The sequence below is a fragment of the Megascapheus bottae genome, chromosome 1, assembly GCF_031878675.1.
Source record: "Megascapheus bottae isolate mThoBot1 chromosome 1, mThoBot2.hap1, whole genome shotgun sequence".
Lineage (NCBI taxonomy): Eukaryota > Metazoa > Chordata > Mammalia > Rodentia > Geomyidae > Megascapheus > Megascapheus bottae.
The window spans coordinates 75,329,449-75,352,588 of record NC_143509.1 but is presented as its reverse complement, the minus strand read 5'-3'; the positions used below and the strand labels follow the sequence as shown (position 1 = coordinate 75,352,588).

The following is a 23,140-nucleotide window of genomic DNA, read 5'->3' as shown; positions in this document are numbered from 1 at the left end:
GAATACTGGGTGTTCATTCTTCTTCAATCTCAGGCTGTTGTCATCTTTTAAGCAGCATTTAAAAACTCCCAGAGATTTGAGTGCCTCTCATGGGTGTGGCAGTATTAATGAAACTTATGTTACAGAAATAACTATTTTAACAAAGGGGAGGGGCTTGTGTATACACAAGGATTGTATATTTGCACTGTAAAAAAACAAACACAAAAAAACCCCCACCTTTCTTCATGTTCATTGTTACAAAGAATTTTTTTTTAGAGCATTGGAGGCTCTTTAAACAATGTTTCTTCCAAAGAACAAAAACAAAGCCAAGTTAATGACATTTATTATACACAATACATTTATTGGGAGTTGTGCCTTTTCTACCACACTGGATTAAATAAATTCATCAGAAGTATGGCTGTGTCACATCTTAGGTAACTTAGTAAGTTACAGCTTTTTCTCTCGTGTGCCTATTAGTACAATAGACATCTAGGCAAGAATAGGTGCTTTCCTCTTGGGCTGCCATGTGTATTCCCACACCAAGTATTAACACACAGCAATAGGCATTACATCTCCTGTACACATAGAATATAGCAGAATCCAATTTGCTTCTTTACGGGCATTACATAACTTGCAGTAAGCATTCTGTCCAGAGGGACAACACCAGACTCTCCTTGTCCTCATCTGTGCTGAGTTGCAGGTCTTTGACAGAAATAGCTTCACTGCTCCAAATCTGCTTCAGTGCATCCACGTGTGATAAAGGAAAGCGAAGTCCATGAATCTAAGAAAGGGTAAGTTAATCCAAAAATGTATTTCAAGTGGTATTTCCATAGAAACTTCCACAGTCCTATATATACCACTTCATAGCCTTCACAAATATGTATCTTGATTCAGATGGGTTACTTACACGCACTGTAATTTATACCTTATGAAAGTTGCCAACTGTAAGCGTAGTCATTATAAACAGCATTCTACTTTTCAGTTGTCATTTCCTATCTTTTCCTGTAAGGACCCTGATGATATGTTTTGAAGCTGGTATATGTATAACACAGAATGGTGTGTCTTACTCAGCCCCATGCAAGGATTCTATCAAGCATGTGAACTGGTAGTCTGAATGTTCACTACCTGTGAACCAAAATACTTCCCAGCCATTACCCAACCACAGGATAGACATTTTCAGTTGGAACAAACCTCTGTTTCCTCATTTCCCATCATATGTGTCTCTCTCCTATTCTTTAGAGAATGATAGAGATACACCATTTTTTCTTGAGCTTCATCCTTTGAAAAAGAAAAAGATTAAGTCATCAGCCACAAAATATTGATGGTTTTAGTAATACAGTTTTAGTAGCTCAACACCAGAGAAAATCTAAAAGCCTGGTGTTCAAGTGAAAATAATTTGATAAGCAATATCCTTTGGGTAAAAAGTCATGACATACATGTATGCACCATTGTCATTACAAATTACTACTTTTATGAAGCAGATAGAAACACTTAGAGTCACTGTTTAAAAAACAAAAAAAGCAGGTGGGTACTGATGGCTCACGCCTGTAATCCTAGCTACTCAGGAGGCTGAGATCTGAGGATTGTGGTTCAAAGCCAGCCTGGGCATGAAAGTCCGTGAGACTCTTATCTCCAATTAACTACCAGAAAACCAGAAGTGGCGCTGTGGCTCAAGTGATAGAGCTCCAGACTTGACCTGAAGAGTTCAGAGAGCACCCATGCCCAGAATTCAAGCCCCATGACTGACAAAAAAGAAGAAAAAGCATTGTCAAGAGAATGATGTCTATATTTAACAGGGCACACTTCATTACCGTTTCTAGAACCTTTTGTTGTTCCTCTTAACTTTTAAGGTACCACCTGCTTAGGGAAGACAGCGCGTCCCGCAGTCCTTCATGGAGTGCTTACCAGGAGAACTTTATTAAGAGGAGCTAATGAAAGTTACAGGGCCTTAGATAGTTCCCAAGGTCCTAGCTATTGTACAGCAACCTCTCAAAAGCCATAAATGCAGAGGGTCCAACCTTTGTGAGACAAAGTCTGGGTATTCATAATTTTAGAAAGCTTTGTCAGTTGACTGCACATTGAATTGCCAGTTTAGGGAATCACTGAGCTAGATGGCAATATAACAGAAGGTACATTTTGTTCCACATGATCTACAGGATAGAACTTAAGCAGAAAAATAAAATAAAGCCACACATAAAAATAGATTTGTATAGTGCAGAGGAACAGAGGGAGAATAAGGGAGAAAAGTCTGGAAACAAGACCTGAAATTATTTGAGCAAAAGCACTATGGCCTGCACTAGGCTAGGAAGCCACACATGTGCATGAATAAAGAAGGCACACTGGGAATGAGGCAAAACCCTTAAACACCCCACACACAGGCACACTGGAACTGCAACAGTGGCATTTGGGCACTGTCCACAGTGGCACTCAACTATGAACACAGAAGGATTCCCAGGGGAGAGTGGTCCTGCTGATAATGTGAATCCCATGAAGGAAATAAGCAGAACAAAGTGGAAATCTCTTCCCCTCTGGATACTCACAGATGGATCCTGATCTGGTCCTACTGTGAGGATAATGTGATCTCTGAACTGTAGTCTCACTGTACTATCCAACTTTGGTAACTTTCCACCTAGAAAAGCCAAAAAAAGGAATGCAGAAGATTCAAACGTGCTTGCAAACTACTGATGATCTGCAGGCAAATCCAAATATAGGTTGCCTTTTCTACTCTTCTATACTTCAACATTATCAGGATATTCAATGTAGAACAGGTAACCTCTTACAGTGAAGATGGACATGCAATTAGTACATAAACTAATGAGTATATTCAACAGGGATAAATTATACTATCGGTGCACAATAGTATCTATAGCAACACTATAGTGCTTCTGCACAGAACACAGGTATCCAAGTTTCTGTCCTGTATAGTAAGCATTTAATTTTACATGTGGACTCTGGTAAAACTACTCAAATTCAAACTGAACTATCTCACCAATAACTAGATGCTACTAGGAAAGAGTCAGGAAATTATTGAACATAGGGGCTAAGACAGGAAAACAGGCAGATAAAACCTTCTAAATCATCTGAAATCCATCAAATTCTATTTTGTGATAGATTAAAACAATACTAGCAAAATACTTGCTATGTTGAGCAGATGCAATCCAATTCAAATCCCAAACTTCCTTCAAAGACTGTAATAAAATATATACTGAGTTGTGTTTTTTAAGGAACTTCATGTACCCCTGGTGGTGTAGACAGGAGATGAGAAGATTGTGAGTTTCAATCTAGCCTAGTTCATGCAATGAAATCCTGCCTCAAAACAAAAAATAAAAGTGAGGTTTGTAACTCACACCTATAATCCTAGCTACTTAGGACACATTCAAGGCCAGCCCAGGCAGAAATTTTCAACTCTCCCATCTCAACCAAGGAAACCTGGCTATGGTGGCACATGTCTGTCATCCACTTTTGCAGGCTTGAATTTCAGGTGAAATTCAAAAATGAAGCAAAAGGGGCTGGGGGTGTGACTCAGCAATTCTCCAGCAAGCACAGCAAGCCCTGAGTTCAAATCCAGTAATGCCAAAACAACAAACAAAAAAAAAATAGAAGGGACTTTGTAAATTTTGTTATTATAGTGGTTCCCACCTGGTAATAAGGTAGTTACTCCTTTCACTCGACTAAGAAAGAAAAAAACAGCTTGAGGGCTTGTTGGCACTCCTAGTCAGGTCTTGGCATATTCCTGTTGAACATTTACCCAGAATACCAGTGTCACACAAGAGTTCTTTGTGACCACAAGAGTATAAAACAGCAAAAAGCACACTATTCATATTCGGATGGCAAAGGAGCCATCCGAAGCCCCTGCTACGAAATGTTGCTGATGTTGACCTGCAGTTATTCGGGCCTCTTACCTTCCTCCTGCCCACTAGACATACTGAAGAGTGGAGATCCTGTCACAGCATCCCATTTCCTAACAGTCCATCTACAGCAGTGTCTTGCTTTGTTGGGCCCTCAGTTAAATCTACTCAATCCCATACTCTGTAAATCCTAACTCCTTTTACTGAGAAGCTTGACAGTCCCCAGTGGCATGCAGTCTTTCCAGTGCAACAAGGTGAATTGGTAGCCTTTGCTAAATAACACTGACCTACAGATGGGTACTAGCAACCTGATCCTATCAAAAGTTTCTATCAACTTTGAAAGTTAGTGATAATAATCTTTGACATTCCTGTGCTTCATCTGAAAATGACATTTTACACATGCTTAATTAGAACAGGATTATTTCAATATTCAAGTTCTACAAACGTTTTGACTATTATGTTGAGCAGAGTAATCATGAATATACCTATTTCTCGCCCCCAAAACACAGGGCTCTTGTTTCCTATTGGATGGGGATACAAGTTCTTTGCAAAGGACTTGAGGGATGCAGAATACTAATGAACACCTGTGCCCAGTCCATCCACATACACTAAAGGTAGACGGACTTAGGTCCATAGTAATACTAAAATACTTTTCACTTCTTCCACTCAAAAAAGCCTAGCAGGAAAATCTCTAACATCCCGATTATCCCTAACCACCTAGAAAAAAAACAGCAAGCTCTACCTGGCATCAGCAGCTCTGTTCCTTCCACATGGTAAGGGGGCAGTCTGTGCATAACAAAATCCTTCTTCATGTCTGATGATAGCAGTTCTTGTGTGCCCTCCAGCCGATCTGCAAGAACCCTCAAGAAGCCACTTAATCTTCTGGTTGCCACAGTTGTAGGTTCTACTTGCTAGAAGAGTGAGTCATAGCTCAGACCCCGGCAGAATGTTTGCCCAAGTCAGTTTCCACTCCAGTATGCTAAGTCCAACACACTACCCACATTAGACATAAACCTTTTTATTCCATGGAGGAGAGTCACAAGAACCTTAGTAACACGTCCCATTGCTTCCCTGATGAACCAGCATTCATTACATGCTGTTTATTATTCCACTGTTAGGACTGTGCCTGGGAAGAGCAATCCTTGAAAATACTGTGCAGCCTGGCCTCTGCCTTTGGAAAATGAGTCACTGACGACTGTAAGGTGACTGCCTCAGAAGTGCTTGCCTCCAATACACTCCAACTAACCACCTAGTGCTCTCCTCTTCCAAAATGCCTAAAAAAAGAACACAAAAGCCAGGGAACTGACCAAGTAGGTCTCTCTTCTAACGAGTAATCATATGAACTGAATTTGGAGTTTTCAGGGTCACATCTATTTAGTCCCGTATTTTCATGCGCTACTACTGTCACTGTGAAATACAGAAAGAGCTCTTGAGATGCCCTGTTCTAGGCAGCACTAGTATAAATCTCACAGTCAACACTTCAGAGAAGCTCGGCTCATCTGGAAAGTAAGATCCTGGAGTCTGTAAGAGGATGACCTCGGCTGGTTTGGCTCTATCTGCCAACCCTTACTCCTACCTGCCTTCATTCCTTACCATAAGCAGCCGTCGGGGAATTCCAGTCCGTAACTTCACATCTTCCTTTAAAGTATCAAACACAAGCCCCGAAATGGTGTCCAAAAGGAAATCTCCCCATGAACTAGAACCAAAGCATCAAACAGTATCATGAATCAAGAAGCTCAAGGGGCCTAACTGAACCACAAGTGTCTTTGTGGACTGACTTCTAGGAAATTTTAGTAACCATTAAAAGACTTAGACGATTTTTATTCTTATTTCTGTACCATAAGTCCAATAAAAATACATTTATTAATATGGAGATCTCGGAAACATCACATATTCCTTTATTATTTACAAAAGGGAAATTGTTCCTCATTAATATACCTACCAACATTAACTATTTGGAAAAAAATAATACTACTTTTCTATCAATGGTTTGATTTGAGAAGTTGTAAGTCAGTGGCTAAAAACACTGTCTAGAGATAAGTGTCTATGCTCAATTAACTTTGCTTTATCTAGGGGAGGGAGAGTTAGCTCTTTCCTAACCATGTGCCAGTGCAAGTAAGAAACACTCTGTCACACCAAGACTGATCTTAAACACTGCTTAGCTTGTTTAAAATGCTCCTGTATTGCCAGCAGATTTCAAATTGCTGGTTATGTGCAAAATGGAAATTCACAGTATGACTTTTGCTTCTCAGTGAGGAAAATTATTACTTTTATGTTTCCCTCCATAGAGAAGTGTCAAAGGAGAACAAAAGCCACTTGAGACAGACATTTCTCCACTACTACAACCTGGTGGCCTCACTGATGTGTGACTTAATGTCACACCTGACCTTGTAACTTTTATAGAGTTTCATCGTGGAAGACACATGCAGATTTCTGGGCAGCAAAACAGGCATGTTTCCTCTTAGGGCTCTAAAGGGAAATCGCATGGCAGCAGCTCACAGAGGGATTTAACAGCAGTTACACTCTCCCAGGAGTCAGAATACATCTTTGGACTTTCCAAAACTTAGGAATAACACTTTTGATGGCATCACTTTTATAAAATAGCCAAATTAACCTGCTCTGGCCAACACACCAGGACCCAAATGTCTCACCAATGCAGCCTTGAGAAGTATTGGAAGAGCCCCCACACTATCAGTGTCTAAAATGAGCATAAGAAAATGCTTGAGAAGCAAGGATTCTCAAGTTCCACTTTCCCCATCTTGAGTTACTTTAGTTCTAATGTTGGAGCATTACCTGGACAAGTCAGATGTGTCCAGCCTAGACCCACCAGTCATAGTGCCCACTAGGAAACACCAGTGGAATAAGGAAGCTCCTTCCTAGCCCTGGCTGACTGGAGAAGTGTTGGGTGGGACCATAGGCTGGTAGGCTACCAAGGTGAAGTACGTAATTAGCAGCTAAAGTACAATAGATGTAATGACACAGATGGAAGTCAAGAGAAGTAGTTAATGGCAACTTAGGATGAGCCACCTTTAAGTGTACACATTAACTGAGGAGGGTGAAGAAAACACTGATGAGAAAATCCACTGGTGACAGTAACACAAGTCAAAGAGAAGAAAAGAGAATTAGGGAACAGTTGAGTACTATTAATGGTAGGATAGCTGAAACACATTCATGTTCCCAGTGCCTGCCAAGGTCTGGAGCTGCTCTGGACAGAGTGAACTTCTGGCTCCCATTCTCTGTGGCCTGGCCCTACTACCATTCCTATGACTCACCCCTTCAATTTCTCCTACTTGACTGGCTTTGGAGAGTTTCTGTTCTCTCTTCAAAGAACTTAATTAGTCATGACATTTCTGAACTAGAAGCCTAGTACAGGTTGAGCTTTCCACTTGTGGGCAAAGGAAGGCCTAACCTCCAGGAAGGTCCTGCTAGTTCCTCCAGTAAGGCCCTTGAAAACAGAGGGTGAATGTCACACTGGGAAGTCAGAGGAGGGAGTAGAAGTATGCTTACTAACTTGTTTTACAAGTTATGGCTTTGAAGATAGGAGGGAACAATGTCCCTGAGCCTGGAATGTTCTCTCCTTCCCTGACCCTCTGACCTATGCTTATTATTATTCATCCTCAGACTCACTCAGTTTTGGTATTCAAGTCATTTCTGAAACCAGCTAAGAACTAAATGAATTCCTCTGTGTTCTCTGTAAACCAACAACAAAATTTAGAAACTATTTCACAAGTTTATCCCATCTTCCAACCATGACCTCCAAAGTAGAAGTTCTTTCAAGGACCCTCCAACACGTTTGCATTCCCAGTAACTGGCGGTGTCTGAGACATGCCTCCTGAATAAACTGACGAATAATGTATGTCTTTAATATGATTTGGCCCAGCAAGTTTGGAAATAACAGAGCACTGCCACCTACTTGTCATGATTTTAGTTAGATCTATTTTTTTCTTTTAATCACATACTTAGCTCTTATTGTACCAGATTCCCTTCCCTACTTTAATTTAATGGATGGTAAAAAGCAAAAATGCTAAAACAGAACATGAGGTTTCAATGACTCTAGACTTTCTATTAGGAATTTGGAAAATGTCTGAAATGGTTGTCTGAATGTGATTAATGCCAATAAATATAGAAATATAGCACAAAATTGCATAATTCATGCTCAAAATGGCATATGAAATAATACATTTTGATACTTTATAATACCACAATCAAAGTATTTTATGGATTAATACTATATAAAGAAAAGTGAGGCAGAAAGAATAAGAGAGACACTTGCCTACAGGCCCATATTGGAATCAGTTACAACTGATATACTCATAGCTAGCTTTTGTTTTTCAAACAATGGGACTCTGTATGGGCACTTCCCCTTTTATAGTACCCTACACAGAATGTGATCTATGACAACTCCAAGAGAAGTCCAGAAAGGGTCATTACATGGTAAGTATCAAAGGAATGTGGAAGTCATCAAGGGAGAAGGAAGGAATGAAAGGCAGTGACCCCTCTGGTTTCTCCTAAATGTGGCTGCTTTAGGCCATAACTTGGAGCTGTCCGACGATGACAGGCTAGGAAGTAGGGGCCTTACTTGTTCTGGTAGGTGCTGATGGTCACATGAGTAGAGTGGGCCAGACCTGGAGGAGTATCTGCCTGGTGGATGGTCCCTCTGGGAAAGTACAACAAATCACCGGGCTAAAGAAAGAAGGAAATGGGGAAACGAGTTATCAAGATGCATACCGCTTTAAGGGGAAAAAGCACAGATTTTGAATTTCAACTTTCTATCCAAGAAATGACTACTTCTATAGACAGACTATATGCTGAGCTTATGATGTCTGTAAGTCTTCTCTATGAATCACAATCCATTCAAGTCACTGTTTGGGGGGATATCAAGGTCATACCAGAACGCCATGCCACTGCCTACTCGGATCCTGAGATCCAGGGATACTCTTGCTCCTAGGAAGCCCACGCCTTTCTTGTTTGAAAGGAGAAACTGTGGTCATGTAGAGATCCTTCCATTTATGGGCTAGTGACCAGGGCAATTTACTTATCTACCAATCCTAAATTCTTCATAACTAACATGGGATAACAGCCATAATCTAATCCCTACAATGATTGAGCCTAAGTAGATGCTGTTTCCAAGCTCTTGAGGCAAATACACTATGTGGTTATATTATTTATTCTATTTGAGAGCCCCTCATTCCCTGATAACTGTTTACCTTTCCTAGAAATGTCACTACTCTCCAGAGTACCTAACACACAGATTTAACCAATGACAGGTAAAAGGATGAAAAATTACACACTTATTTGAACCTAAAACCTAGATGCATTAAAGATCAGTCTTTTTTTGTTGGTTTGTTTTTTGCTACATAAGCCTTCACTATCTTATCCCTTTTTTCTTCATGAAACAAGTTACTCTTGCTGTGAGCTACCTCTTCTCTAATCTCATCTAGAATAAAATTTTCTCTACATTGAATATCTAAAAAAGAAAAAGAATCTTGAAAAGCACTTTTCTTTACAAATATAGGAAACCATTAAGGCTGGCTTTAGACCAGAAGCCCTAGAGACAGAACTGTGTACCAGTTTAAGAAAAATTTTGAAGATATTTCCTCAAAGCAGAAGACAACACACACACACACACACTCCCTAGGTGTCATCTTCATTGTTATTTTTTCTCTAAATGACGCCAAACTGACCTATTTCTGGTAAATAAGTGCTCTACTGATCATTTTAATCATCATTTGCATGTTTTTGCCATCTTGAGTAAGGTCCTCATACAAATGTCTGATCACTATTCTCAGCCATTGCTGGACAAGGCAGCACAGGTAGAAATGCAGTTCTGCCCACGCCAATGAGAACATATGCAGACTTCTGTGTGTTATTATAGAAACTACTACAGTAATACAAACTTGCAGATGCACAGACTAGATGTTGGAATCTATTGTTTTAAAAAAAGACATCAAAATAGTATCTTTCAATATTTACAGTGTCCGAGATAAATCTTTTAATCTGTTTCAAACAGATTTAGATGAATAAATTGTCTGAAGACACCAAATATGTAACAACAACTGAATTCAAACCCAGCTCGCCATTAATTTCCTAACCAGGCAGTGCTGTAGCCATTACAAAAGGTAGATGGGGTTCTGTATACTAAAACCCCAAGTTTGGCAGATGTCTCCATAGGCAGGGCCTGGGACAGCAGCAAGTGAAGCGATTGGAGCATCAGGACTCTCACAGCAGCCCTACACTATGCCTGTGTGACTCAGTTTTTCTATTTTACACAATGAGCGTTTACAAAAAAAAACTCATTTGAAAAAGTCTACTGATTAAAACTTCTCCTGGCTAGGCACTGGTCACCCATGCCTATAATACTAGCTACTTAGGTGTCTTAAGACCTGAGTGAGGATTGAGATTCAAAGCCAGCCCAGGCAGGAAAGTCTGTGAGACTCTTATCTGCAATTAACCAGCAAAAAGCTGGAGCTGTTGCTCAAGTGGTAGAGTGCTGGCCTTGAGCACAAAAGCTCACGGACAGCATTCAGGCCCAGTTCAAGCCCCAGAAATACCACCAAAAACGAAACAAAAAATCTTCACTGAAACGTTAAGGGACAGACATCTGCTCCATCATCTCCAAGTGTGAGCCTAACAGTACAGAGGACCCAGGCCCTCCATACTCAAAGCCTGACTCCTCAGGCAGGACAGATCCACACACTGTCAGCCTGACTTCACCCTGGACTTAGAAGACCACAGGTGACCTATCTAGCCTTTACTTTAGAAACAAATAACTAAGAGTATATGTAGAACTTCACCAAGAGTAGGTATTAGCAAACTTTCTGTGAAGAACCAAACATGTAGACATATGGACATACGGTCTTTCTGGCAACTATTAGACTCTGACCATGTCACATGAATACGGCCACACAGAACATAAGCAACATGTGTGGTTGGGACCTAATAAAGAATATTTATTTAAAAAACAAACAAACAAACAAACAAAAACCAGGAAACAGACCAGACTTTTGGCCCCAAAGCATATAAAACCAGGGAAGTTATCTTTCTTATTGTTTAATTATGTATGTACCCTATAATGTAGGCACACTGATACTGGCAGGCAGGTTAAGAATTCCAAAATCTAGAAAGAGATATATGGCACTATTAAAGTAGACATTAATTTTAACTTCAAGATGCAAGAGGTACAAAAACAATATTTGCAAATAGTACATAAGAAAATATTCTGTTGCAAGAATCTTTGAATGGTTTCAGTGAATGGTTTTGTAAGAAAGGGTATAAATGAGAACAGTGAAGCAATGCCCATCTCTAAAGTTTTAGAGTTCATTTGTGTTGTTGTTTTTCCTTTTGTTTTTTGTTTTCCTTTTCCTTAAGAATCTCTCCTTGCTGGAGACTGGCTTCATTTTTCATCCAGGCCTAGTGCTCAAAGATAGATTTTTTCCTAAGCAGGGAGATGCCAACATGATAAGCTATTTAGCTTCCTGGAGAGGGAATCCTTAAGTGCTTTCATAACTATTCTTCTAGCAACTGCAAGGATGGGGCAACAGGGAATTGGAGAGATAGTCTGCTGCATAATCAGGAAGAAAGTGGGTCACACTGGAATTTCTGCAACAAAAACACTAAGAGATCCCTTGTTGTGCTGTGCTAAACAACGTACAGCCCCATGCTGACTGCTGATTTAGATGCAGAGAACATGCCCAAGGCCAAACCTTCTACTTGCACTCCAGAGGAACTACTGGTTCAGCAAATTCTATTTATTTCTGTTCAGCCAGATCATATATGAAGACAGGTTATAAACAGTTCTGTCCATCTCTTTGCTCCCAGAACAAACCACCAATACTCCTTCAAAAGCTACTTGTTCTGGCTGGCTCCAATCAGGGCCACCCTATGTTGAGTCCTAGGGATACATTCCCATAGGAACTATTATTACACAAGCTTTAAATCTTGACCCTGTCTTAGCAATGGAAACAACCACCTCGGAGGAGATGCCCACACGGCCATCCCATACCTTCAATGTGAACTCGTGGGTCGGTTTCCCAATCCGTGTCTCAGCCTCCACACTGTACTCTCGTGCCAAGACCACTGTGGGTGGATAGAGGCGCCAGTGCTTCTCTCCCTCCAGCTGCAGGATGAAAACCTATCAAGAGCCACAAAGCTGGGATGTCAGAAGCTTCATGACAACTCAAGAGCAGAGTGCTTCCACATTTATCGTCTCCCCAGGTGCTTAAACAATTTACAAAGTTTAGAATAAAAAGTAAAAATGAGAAATATTAAATGCATGTCACTCCACACAAATATAAATTGCCAATGCTGATTTTTACATTTAAAAATAATCATGAATCCTGAAACCTGATATCATTCTTTCTATTTTGTTAGAACATTTCTGAGTTCTTTATATCCTATGATCTTATTCCTTCTAATGTCCATCAGCTACAGACAGTAAAACCCAGCTTCAGATATTTCTGAATGACTAAAATCCTAGGTATTAAAAGGGATTTGGGCAATAGGAAAACATGAAGATTTTTTTCCCACTCAGCCAAGTATATCTATAATGCTACATAAAAAATTAAAAAAAAAAACCTTGAAAAATATGTTTATATCAAATTGCTCTCCAAAGGGACTTTTTACTAATATCTGTGTTCACACTTTATATTAGTACAAAAATAAACCTATGAAATATCTCAGCCAAGGAGTTAATCTTTTTTGGAAGCCACATGAGAGTGAAATCAGCACTTGTCAAGGTGCCAGTGCTTAAGTGAAACTGTGACCTTCATTCAAGCTACCCCAAGATTTTGCAAGTAGAAAAAATATACATATATTTGGCAAAATGAAAACAGAAATAAGGATTATTTGTGATTTCACTTTATTTTACTTTATAAAAGAAAAAGTCAAATCACATTTCTATAGATCAATTCAATGAATACCTGTTATAAGGCAATGTGTGATTCTTTGTACTACTAAGTTGGAAAGAATCTCTCCCCCTGAGAAAGAACAGGAAACCAGCTTTGGAAAGATTTGTTTTGGCCCAGCATTTAGATGAGGTCAAGATCTCCAGAGAGTGCACAGAAATATCACCACAGTACTGGTCCAAGAGCCCTTACAAGCAACATAAATGAAACTGAACTAAGCAAGCCTAGGCCTCTCTCAGCAGCCTGGGCAATGTCTTCCTCTCTTACCTCAACATCATCGTAGTGGGGAGGTAGGCCCTGAGCGCCGGCAGGGGTAATATACACGTTCGAGCCGACTAATGAACCAAAGTAACATTCCAGCTTCTCCTGGATCCTCCAAAGCTCATCCTTGAAAAGAAAAAGAGAAAGGAAAAATAAATAAAGAGGAATGGGAAGTAAAAAAAAAAAAAATTAGAAACGAGAAAGCAAATGCTCTTAATCACTGCACAATTACTAGAGTCAATGACAGGTCCCTCAGGTGTCATCCCTTCCACAACAGACACCAGCCAAAAGATGTGAGCAGATAAATGTGAGCAGGGCAAGGAAGGCAACTAGGAGTCACAAAGGATTTTAAACAGGAGAATGAAGGGATCCAATTTATACTTTGAGAAGCTGCTTTTGCTCCTAGGTGGAGCTGGAATTCAAGAGAGAGAGGTGTAGAATTCACCGAGAGGACAACCCAGGAAAGTAAGGGAGTGGGAGAGGTACACACTGGAAGCAGCAACAACAGGATGTGCTGATGGTTAAAGGCGTTTATAGACATGAAAGAGGCAAAAACACAAGTCAGAATGTCTAGAAATTCATTAGCTCCTAGTTTCCTTTATTGAGATGCGAAAGCCTTGCTAAAAAAAAAAAATGGTTTAAGGAGGAAAGGTTAAATTTGAGAGGCTAAGGCACCACATATGGTTCGGTGTTTTGGTGGGTTTTTTAATTTTATTTTTTTTGCCAGTCCTGGGGCTTGAATTCAAGGCCTGGACACCGCCCTTGGACATTTTTTTTTTTTTCTTTTCAAAGCTAGTGCTCTGCCACTTGAGCCACAGTGCCACTTCCAGCCTTTTCTGTGTATGTGGTTGGTACCAAGGATTCAAATCTAGGGCTTTGTGCATTCTAGGTGAGCACCCTATCATTAGGCTACACGCTCAGCCATGTGGTTCTGTTTTATAAGTACCTCTCTGCAAATATTGGCAGGAAGTAAAAAGCTGGAAATTTACATGTGAAACCTGCTTACAGGAAATGTATGTATTCAAAGCAATGAGAGAAGAAATGAGAAGCTAGGTTATAAATAGAGGAGGGGAGAGAAAGAAGGAATATCTGAGGGAAGGAGAGAGGGTGGAGGGAAAGAGTAAGGATAAGAAAGAGGAGAGAAGAGAAGGCAGAGGAGAAAGGAGAAAAGGGTAAGAAAGAAGAGAAAGGAAAGGAAAGGGAATAGAGAGAGGAGAATGGAGGGGAGGAGAGAGAGGAGGAAGAGTTGATTTTCCTATGACAGGCACTGTAGATATTAACAGTTCCTGCATTCCAGGCACTGCTTCCAAGTGCTTTGCACCTTATAATTCAGTAAGTCTCACAACAATCCTGTTTCAGAGGGTTGGTTTTATCATTAGTTTCAGTTAACAAACAATGAAATTGAAGCATAAAAATATGTGGTACAAAATATACCCAAGATTTAAATTCAACCAGCTCAGCTATAGTCTGTAACTTTAGGATATTTTAAGAAAAGGTGAGTCACAGACAATAAACAGACACTAAAGAAACCCCAAAGTTTTAAACACATAAATGTATAGTGCCTCACCTATGGAAGGTACTACAACATCTTAAAATATTTGCTGAGTAAACCGACCAAGGCTTGTGAGTCAATTTTAATACTATGTTGAAAGGGATCTATGGTATGGTATTAAGAAATACCAAGTAGGAAAGAACTGGGTCGATATGAACCTTTGGGAGACATTTTTATGTAGACTACTGAGTTTTCTTATTTATGGATCTCAAAGGTTCTCCTTAACACAGGAAAAATAATTTAATGGCTTCTGAATAGCTCTGAAGAGTTAACCAAACTCCCAAGGAGCCTTATTTATTTTGAAGATAGGCCAACAGGACCTGGCTCTGTAATTATTTTTATATGGTAACAAACTACTAGAAAACCAGAGCCTCTCGCTCTCTGATATCTCGAGGTCTTTCAGGTTTGTACGGGTGACTTTATGGTTCCCAACACAAGAACTAAGCAATGCCTCTAACTGATAAAATTAAGTCTGTTTCCTCCTTAAAAGTTACTGAAAATATAAACCAACTGTAGTTTGTCAATTCTCTTGGGTTTTAGTTTTTCAAGCTATCAATTGTTGCTTACTAGCAAGAGATGTGGAATCAAAAACTACATTGATCCAAACTGTAGTCACATTAGGTGACTTCAGTTTCTTTATAAAATGAAGTTATTACGTCTTTAACTGTAATTTAAATTACAATACAGTATACAAGTATTATTCACCACTGTTGACTCAAGAAAACCCCTGATATCTGTCTATATGATGCCCAACACCATGAGAACGGCAAGGACAAGGACCAATGACAGAGGGGAAGTAGGCACTCTGCCTACCTGAGTAGAAAGGCTAAGGGCCAGCACCAAGGTCTTACGTTTAAGCCCCAGTACTAGCACAACCCCCCTCCTCCCACTACTACCACCCTCCCCACATACACACAAAGCTGGTGTTCTGGGGGCCGGGAGTTTGGCCTAGTGGTAAAGTGCTGGCCTAGCATGCACAGAGATTCCTCGGTACCACATACATAAGAAAAAAAAAGCCAGAAGTGGTGCTGAGGCTCAAGTGGTAGAGCTCTAGCCTTGAGACAGTCCAAGGACAGTGCTCAGGCCCTGGGCTCAAGCCCAGGACTGGCAAAAAAAACAAACAAACAAGCAAAAAAAAAAGCTGGTGTTCTGGACTAGAAATTGAAAATTATCCTCCACCTACAATGGCCTCCCCAGATATTATAAAAGCCATCGGTTCACTAGTTCAACTGTTAGTAAGGGTGGAGTTTCTTTCTTGGACATGCATCTACTATGGGATCTGGTCATGGCTCTCAAGCCTCTACTTAGAAAGATGTAGACAACAAAGGAAAAAAAATCCAAGAAAAGTATCACCTTGATGTTATCATACCTTAAAGTATACTGAAAGGACAGACACATCAGATCCAAACCTCTACCATGCACAAAAACATGCACAGCCCGCAGAACATGCTCTTAGAAGTGCAATGCTATTTTAACAGCATCATAAACTTGTGATACAACTTAGTTTTTGCAGCTCCATTAATATCCAGCCATATCCTCTAGATTGCTAGATTCTAACAATTTAGCCAAAAGGCAAATCTCCTAAAATTGCCTTTGAATATCAAATGGCTGCTTTTCTGTAACTAGCAGAAAGCTTACCACCACTCCATATATTCGCCCTTGAGCGAAATCAAGCATTAGCATTTTATATGTATGGAGAAAAATTTTGAAAAATGGGGAAACCTGTGGTTACCTTAAATCTCTGTGGTTGATGGAACTGAATTGTTGCCCTTTTCTGATCAAAATCTTTTCTCAGTTGAAGAAAGTGTGCTTTGCCATCCTTATTTAAAACCTTTTTCTTTCCATTGATGCACCGGCAGACATTCACATCTCTTCCATAGTATATACCCTGGTTGCATAGACTCTTCAGATCTGTTAGCCTGAACAGAGACTGGTAATATGCAGCCAGTATAGGGTCATCTCTCTGAATAAGAAGGGGCTTCTGCTCCCAGAATTCCTTGAAAAATGTCTCTGTCTTGATAGGTGAGATCAAACTTTCAAAGAGACTGCTGGGATTGGCAAAGTTGAAGGTGGAAGGCGAACTACCTGCCTCCACCTTTGCCTGCTTACAGGGAACAGCTTCCTCTTCCTTTCCTGCAAGCTTGGCCTTCTTTGGCATTGTTCAGTCTTCAAAACAAAACAGAGAGAAGATACAAACCTATCAAAAGAAAAGAACACACATGGTTAGGGTTACAGAGAGTGCTGGGACTGGTCTTACACCATGCTGGAGCATTCCAGCCTTCCTGTGATCTGAGTCAGTGATGCTTCCCCCAATATATCAGACTTAAGCCAATACCACTGCTCTCAAGAAAAGATTCAGCCACAATCACCACCCAGATTATGCATTCATCTAAAGGATGGAATGTTTTTAATGTATACACAAACATTAAACACATTACTTATACACTGCGAGGTACAATTTTGTCAGATTTGTCTTGGCAATTCCTCCTAATGCTTTTAGCCTAAGGCCATTGACACAGAAAAGCCAAAAGTCTTGAATTTGGATGCAATCATTACCAGGCCCTACATAAAATCAGATGTATTCTGACTTATACACATTTGATGGGTAACAACTAACATTTGTCTGCTACCAGGTACTACTGACAGACACTCATCTGTTGCTCAGGTGAGGACCCTGGACCAGTGGTGTCACCTAGTGGCTGGAATGAGACACTGTTCGCAAAACCACTAAGAATGCATCACTAACACATCACTCTAAAGTCTGAGTTTATTCCTTCAAACTGCCATTTTATTTTTTTAAAAATCTACACACACACACACACACACACACACACACACACAATTAGGAGCTGAAAGTGTAAAGGTTAAAAATAATCACATTCCAAATCTTCAATGCTATTAAGTTTTTAACTGACAAAAATAAAATGGTCTTTTTCTTTCTTTTTTTTCCTATATTCAACATTACCTGGACATCAACAGATCTAAGATAAAGCATCAGGCTTTGGTAAGATAATACACTGTCAATACTTGGGATTCTAAACTGATGTAGAAATACAAGTAATGTAGAAACATGAAAATGGATTAAGTACAGGGTACTTGTATAGAATTAACCACAGCCTGAATAATTGCTACCCTTTAGAGACAGCTTGGTTGACCTCTACCAATTTCTATTTCAGGATTCTCATCACCATTAACTAACAAGACTCAACTGCACAACCAGTAAATTTATAGGAATACTTGCTTTTCTTGTACAGGCCAGGAATTCTTGTATGTGCCAAGCAGGGGCTGCCTACATGACCAGCTGCAATAAAAACCCCAGATACCCTGGGCACATGTGGCTCACACCTGTAATCCTAGCTACTCAGGAGGCTGAGATCTGATGATTAGGAATCAAAGCTGGCCTTGGCAGAAAAGTCTTTGAGGTTCTTATTTCTAATAAACCACCAAAAAGCCAGAAGTGGAAGTGTGGTTCAAGCAGTAGAATGTTAGCTCGACTTGAGCACAGGGACGATGCCCAGGCTTTGATTTCAAGCCCCAGGATTGGTACACTAACAACAGCAACAACAACAACAAACTCCTAATAAACTTCCCTAGTTGTCAACATTTTCTACCTGTACAACTACTAGGTACAGAAGCAATAAAGTTAATGCATGTCATGACCCCACTAGAAACAGACCCTGAGAGCCCCGAGATTTCATCCTATGTGCCTCTTTCCTTTGGTGATTGTGCTTCCTATCCTTTTGCTGAAATCAGTAGTCCCCACACCTCATAAATCACTTAACCTAAGGATAGTCATAGGGGCCTCAACACATCACTCACATTTATTTTTATTTATTTATTTATTTATTTTGCCAGTCTTGAGCTTGAGCTCAGGGCCTGAGAACTGTCCTTGGATTTTTCTCAAGGCTAGAACTCTACCACTTGAGCCTCAGCACCACTTCTGGCTTTTTCTAAGTATGTGGTACCAAGGAATCGAACCCGGGTCTTCGTGCATGCTAGGCAAGCACTCTACCACTAGGCCAAACTCCCGGCCCTCACATTTAATTTTTAAAACTAATGTTGAGACTGATTTGCTAGGTTTGTATAACTAAAGATACCCTATAAACTAAAGGGATATATTCAGGCATATATCTCCTACCTTGCACAAATGGTCAGTTTGATATTTAAGAGATATGACCAGCAAGAAAATGCACATGAAAGGCTTCATTAGGCATAACATATGAATTTAACCAAATCATGGGCAAAGTACACAAAACGCCAAAAAACCAAAATAAAATTACTTCCACATTTTTGCCTAACTACAATTGCTAACAAACAATAAACTTTAATATTATATAACAAAATACTTCTGTCAGAATATAAATTCCATTATGGTTCTGCCAGAAATCGCATCATTTATTGTTTCTCTATGTCATAATTAAATAATTTGGGGCTGAGTTTAATTAAAAATTAACTTAGAGGTTACTGGACAGATAACACTACTTTTTTTTTTTTTTTTGCCAGTATTAGGGCTTGAACTCAGGGCCTGCGTACTATCTTTTCTGTGTATGTGGTACTGAAGAATCGAACTCAGGGCTTCATGGATGCTAGACAAGCATGAGGCCATGCTTCCAGGCCTCACTGTTCCTTTTAATAGCCTTTGTAATAAGGCTGAGGGAAGGATATAAATAAACCATTAAAAACATCCTAAAACATTTCATAATCTCAGATATAATGACTTGGAATTTTAAAAATTATACTAACTAAACCAGCATACTTTGTTTATTTAAAATAGTTTGGCCTATACAAATCTGCACATCTAGGCCTCATGGATGGACCACCCAGATAGAAATAAGAATAAATATTTCTGTAAAGATTGGGGAGGGGACAATCAGCTTTAGAAAGCAATTATTTTCTGTATTAGTAACCTTAAAAACAATAAAACGTAAAAAGACCAAAGGAAAAGATTTAGTTCGTACTTTCCTAACTATCTCACAAATCAATGTCTGTAGAATAAATAATAAATAGTCTTATTATTTTTAAGAACTCCTTTCCCAGTCATATTTAATAAGTAGTAACAATAGCTTTGTTTTCTTTTGTGAAGGAACTAGGGCTCGAACTCAGAGCACCGTGCTATTGCTTAGCTTTTTTGCTTAAGGTACCTGGGCCACATCTCCACTTCTAGTTTTCTGCCTGGTTACCTGGATTGAAAAGTCTATAGGATTTGTCTCTGGGCTGGCTTCTAAGATGCTTAGATCTCAGTTTCCAAAGTAGCTAGAATAATAGGAATGAGCCACAGGCATCCAGCAACAGCTCTTCAAAGGCACAATGTCAGAATTTAGCACAGTATACTACACAGAAGGTCCCCAAGGGATGTTTGCCAAATTACTGTTTTCACTTTTTCTTCTTTGCCTATAAACAAATTTAGAGAAATTCTTAAAGGCTTTATTTACAAGGAAGTGTTGAGGAAGACAGAGGGTTTCGCAGTGTGGATTCTGATAGAAGGTGCAATACTGTAAGAGCTGAAAGACACACAGGTATGTACCAGGCTCCAAGTCGGGGAGCAGTTAGGTAGCTATCCTTCTTGCCTTCAGGACAGTAATCCATCCCTTTACTCTTTCTAGAGCCTACTCCTACAAAATCTGGATTCTTAATCTCTCCCTAAGTCAGACTCTGAGGAAGCTGCAGGAGAAATCCCTTTCTGGCACCTCATCCCTAACGAACAGCTCTATCCAATAGCTCAGACATGGACTTTCAGCGCCTTCACTGGGCCGTATCCTCCCCTTAAAATGTCTACAGATTAAAATCTATTTTCCTCCTCCAAATGAAACCAGACTCAGATGAGCTCTTGTCCCCAACCCAAGCCTCTGCCCTCCCTGCCCTCCTTCCTGGAGTTCACCCCTAACATGAACCTCAACCTTAGCAAACCTTTTCTTCTTTTCTTACAAAGGGCAGGCCTTAGTTATTCTCTGTCAAAAAGGAGGCGACATCTTTCACTTCTTGGCATACCTATCCAAACAACTGGATATGATAATACAGAGATGGCCCCCTTGTCTCCAGATTCTGGCAGCCTTGGCACTCATAGTCCCAGAGGCCCCAAAGATTTCCCTTCACAGCCTCTCCACATTCTTACCTCACTCCTTTAAGGGCCTTCTAAGCCATAAAGCCTTTTTCTCCTTACCTCCTTCCCAAATCCAAACCCTTCATGATTTTCTCCCTGATCCCACCCTATTCTTTGACCAAATCTCCCCTCTAAAGCTTGCTACCCCTAGTCTGCCTCAACACAAGAAAATGAATCTCCAGTTCATTCGTGCTCAAAAACTATAGATCTTTCTCAAAATCTGTTCTTCCAAATCTCAGACCTGCCTATTCCAGGAGCCCTGGACTACTTTATTGATAGTTCTCTTCCACCTTAAATCCAGAGGAGCCTGGAAAGGGTTTGAACTTACACCTCCCAGAGAGTTCTTCATGGAAACAAGATACCAGCCCCTCAAGAGAGAAGAGATGCCCTTCAACAGGATGACCCGATGGGAGACTGCCCCCTAAAACAATGTCCCATGTCAAGAGGAAGTAGCCAGAAAGACAACCATCAACCCCTTTTTCTGTTTCCCCTCTTGGTCTCTCCCCTCAGCCCAACTTTTTCATATATCCAAAAGACCCTATGTGAAAGATCCGCCTCTTCCCTTTAAGCCCAATTTTTTTAACGTATCTGAAGATGGAATATGGAAGATTGATTCCTGCCTTATTCCCCAAATCAAGCAAGACACCAAGTGCACAAGGACAAGCTTGAGCACATACCTGTCCATAGGTGAGGCAATTCCTATCTGGACCAAAACCACCTTCAGTCCCAAGGTGGTAACAGTTCCTCAAAACAGGTAGACCTTTCCACTGCGGGCCTGACCAAGGAACCCCCCCCCCCCCAGACCAGACTCCTTGGGCTGGGAGCTTGGCCTAGTGGTAGCATGCTCACCTAGCATGCACAATAGCCTTGGGTTCAATTCCCCAGAACTACATACACAGAAAAAGCCAGAAATGGCGCTGTGGCTCAGGTGGCAGAGTGCGAGACGTGAACAAAAAATGTTCAAGGCCCTGAGTTTAAGCCCCAGGACTGGGAAAAAAAGAAAAAAAAAGGCCCAAATCTGTATGTATTTTTTTTTCCTTCCAGTCTAGAGCAATCTCCACCTCCAATCCCAGGGAAGGTCTGTGCCCCTCAGACTGTTGCTCAATAAACAGTCCTTATCACTACTTATCACAGCACTAGGCAGGGAAGTTTGTCTTTCCACAGGAACAGTTTTTACAGCATAAAATGCACTCTTGAAACAAACTTGTTGACAGATAAATTTCTGGACTCATGTTCGGCCTATTGGATTGCCACTTGTGGTGGAGGAGGAGCAGAAACCTACATTAACATAATTAAAATCCACTCACTAAGCCAGGACTGTATTTGCACTCAGTTCAGTAAAACACACACGTGACACAAACTATATAATGCCTGTAAACAACCAGGCTAGCAAAAAACCTCTACAACGGCCAGAAATTTTCTCTAATCCAGGGAGGTTGTCCAATTGACATGAAGCATCATCTGGCAGTTATTTTCAGTTCTTTGTAGTCAAAAAAAAAACAAAACCCACAACTCCGTACCTCAGGTAACTATGTTGACGGCCATGAGATTAACAAAGGATAAGGCCTGAGAGGTAGAGCTGACGGGGTGACATCAAAGGGCTGGGTAGGACCTCAACGCAAGGACTGAATTAGCAGGATGTCAGCGTGATCCGTGGAGACGGCAGGGCCTGAACTTCCTCCAAACCCCGCAGATAATCTGGGGTAATTCCTTTACTGGTCCACCTGGGCAGATCCCCAGCTGAGGACTGAGTGCACTGGCGGGGCTGGCAGTGCCTTAAGGAAGCAGAGCCCAGCGGGGCAGGACGCGCCCTCGGGGTCGGGCCGTATGCGGGTCCCGCGGACAGCGTGCAGGCCCCGCAGCCCACGCGGCGGCCGCGCTCCCACCACTAGGCCGGCCCAGCCTCCCAGCATTCCCCGCGCGCGGCCGGGTCGGAACCCTGGGCACAGCACGTGCGCCATTCGGCACCCGGACATTCGCGGCTGCTCTCCAGATCGCCCAGATCCCGGCTCCGCCAGATTTGGGGAGTCCGGATCCACTCCGGGCCCGGGAGTCTTTCGGCATCCGGGTCCCACAGACCCGCATTCGCCCAGGCAACCCCCACGTGAACGACGCGTCTGGAGGAGCCAGGCCACCCACCCGCACGTAGCTCTCACTCACCTGACTCGGCCAAGAGTGCGCAGTCGCGAACTGCCTAAGTGGGCGGGGCATGGCGGGGCGGGGCATGGCGGGGCGGGGCATGGGGGCGGGGCATGGAGGGAGGGGCGGGGCAACTTGTATAAGTCCACACAGAGCCTGGCACTCCCCTGCCAGCCCCCTCTCTGCTCTTGGAGGATGCTCTCTCTCCCCCAAGTCCAAGAGTGAAGCTTTCTGTAAATTTTAGAATCAAAGTATGGAATCCTGCTCTTTATAGTGCTGATACTTAAGTCGAGGAGTTGGAGGAAGCCAGTGTCAACTTGGAGCATTCTCCTTGCAAAAGTTCCTTTGGGAGATTGCT

General features: G+C 41.2%; 1 protein-coding gene across 3 annotated transcripts; it reads right to left on the bottom strand.

The window, feature by feature from the left end:
- Positions 1-314: 314 nt before the first annotated feature.
- Riox2 (ribosomal oxygenase 2) lies at positions 315-22,850 on the bottom strand. 3 transcript variants are annotated; one of them, XM_090347588.1, is made up of 10 exons: positions 22,804-22,850; positions 16,276-16,740; positions 12,998-13,117; positions 11,830-11,958; positions 8,407-8,510; positions 5,421-5,523; positions 4,570-4,738; positions 2,520-2,608; positions 1,171-1,257; positions 315-760 (listed from the first exon to the last, which is right to left on the bottom strand). In XM_090347588.1, exons 2-10 carry the CDS (start codon positions 16,699-16,701, stop codon positions 602-604), a joined length of 1,386 nt encoding a protein of 461 aa, XP_090203714.1. In that variant the 5' UTR covers positions 16,702-16,740; positions 22,804-22,850; the 3' UTR covers positions 315-601. The 3 variants fall into 3 exon arrangements, with proteins under 3 accessions (XP_090203714.1, XP_090203705.1, XP_090203721.1); XM_090347579.1 differs by lacking the exon at positions 22,804-22,850 and adding an exon at positions 22,164-22,381; XM_090347595.1 differs by lacking the exons at positions 315-760; positions 1,171-1,257; positions 22,804-22,850 and adding exons at positions 3,619-3,712; positions 22,164-22,388 and having other exon boundaries at positions 2,529-2,608.
- Positions 22,851-23,140: the final 290 nt, after the last annotated feature.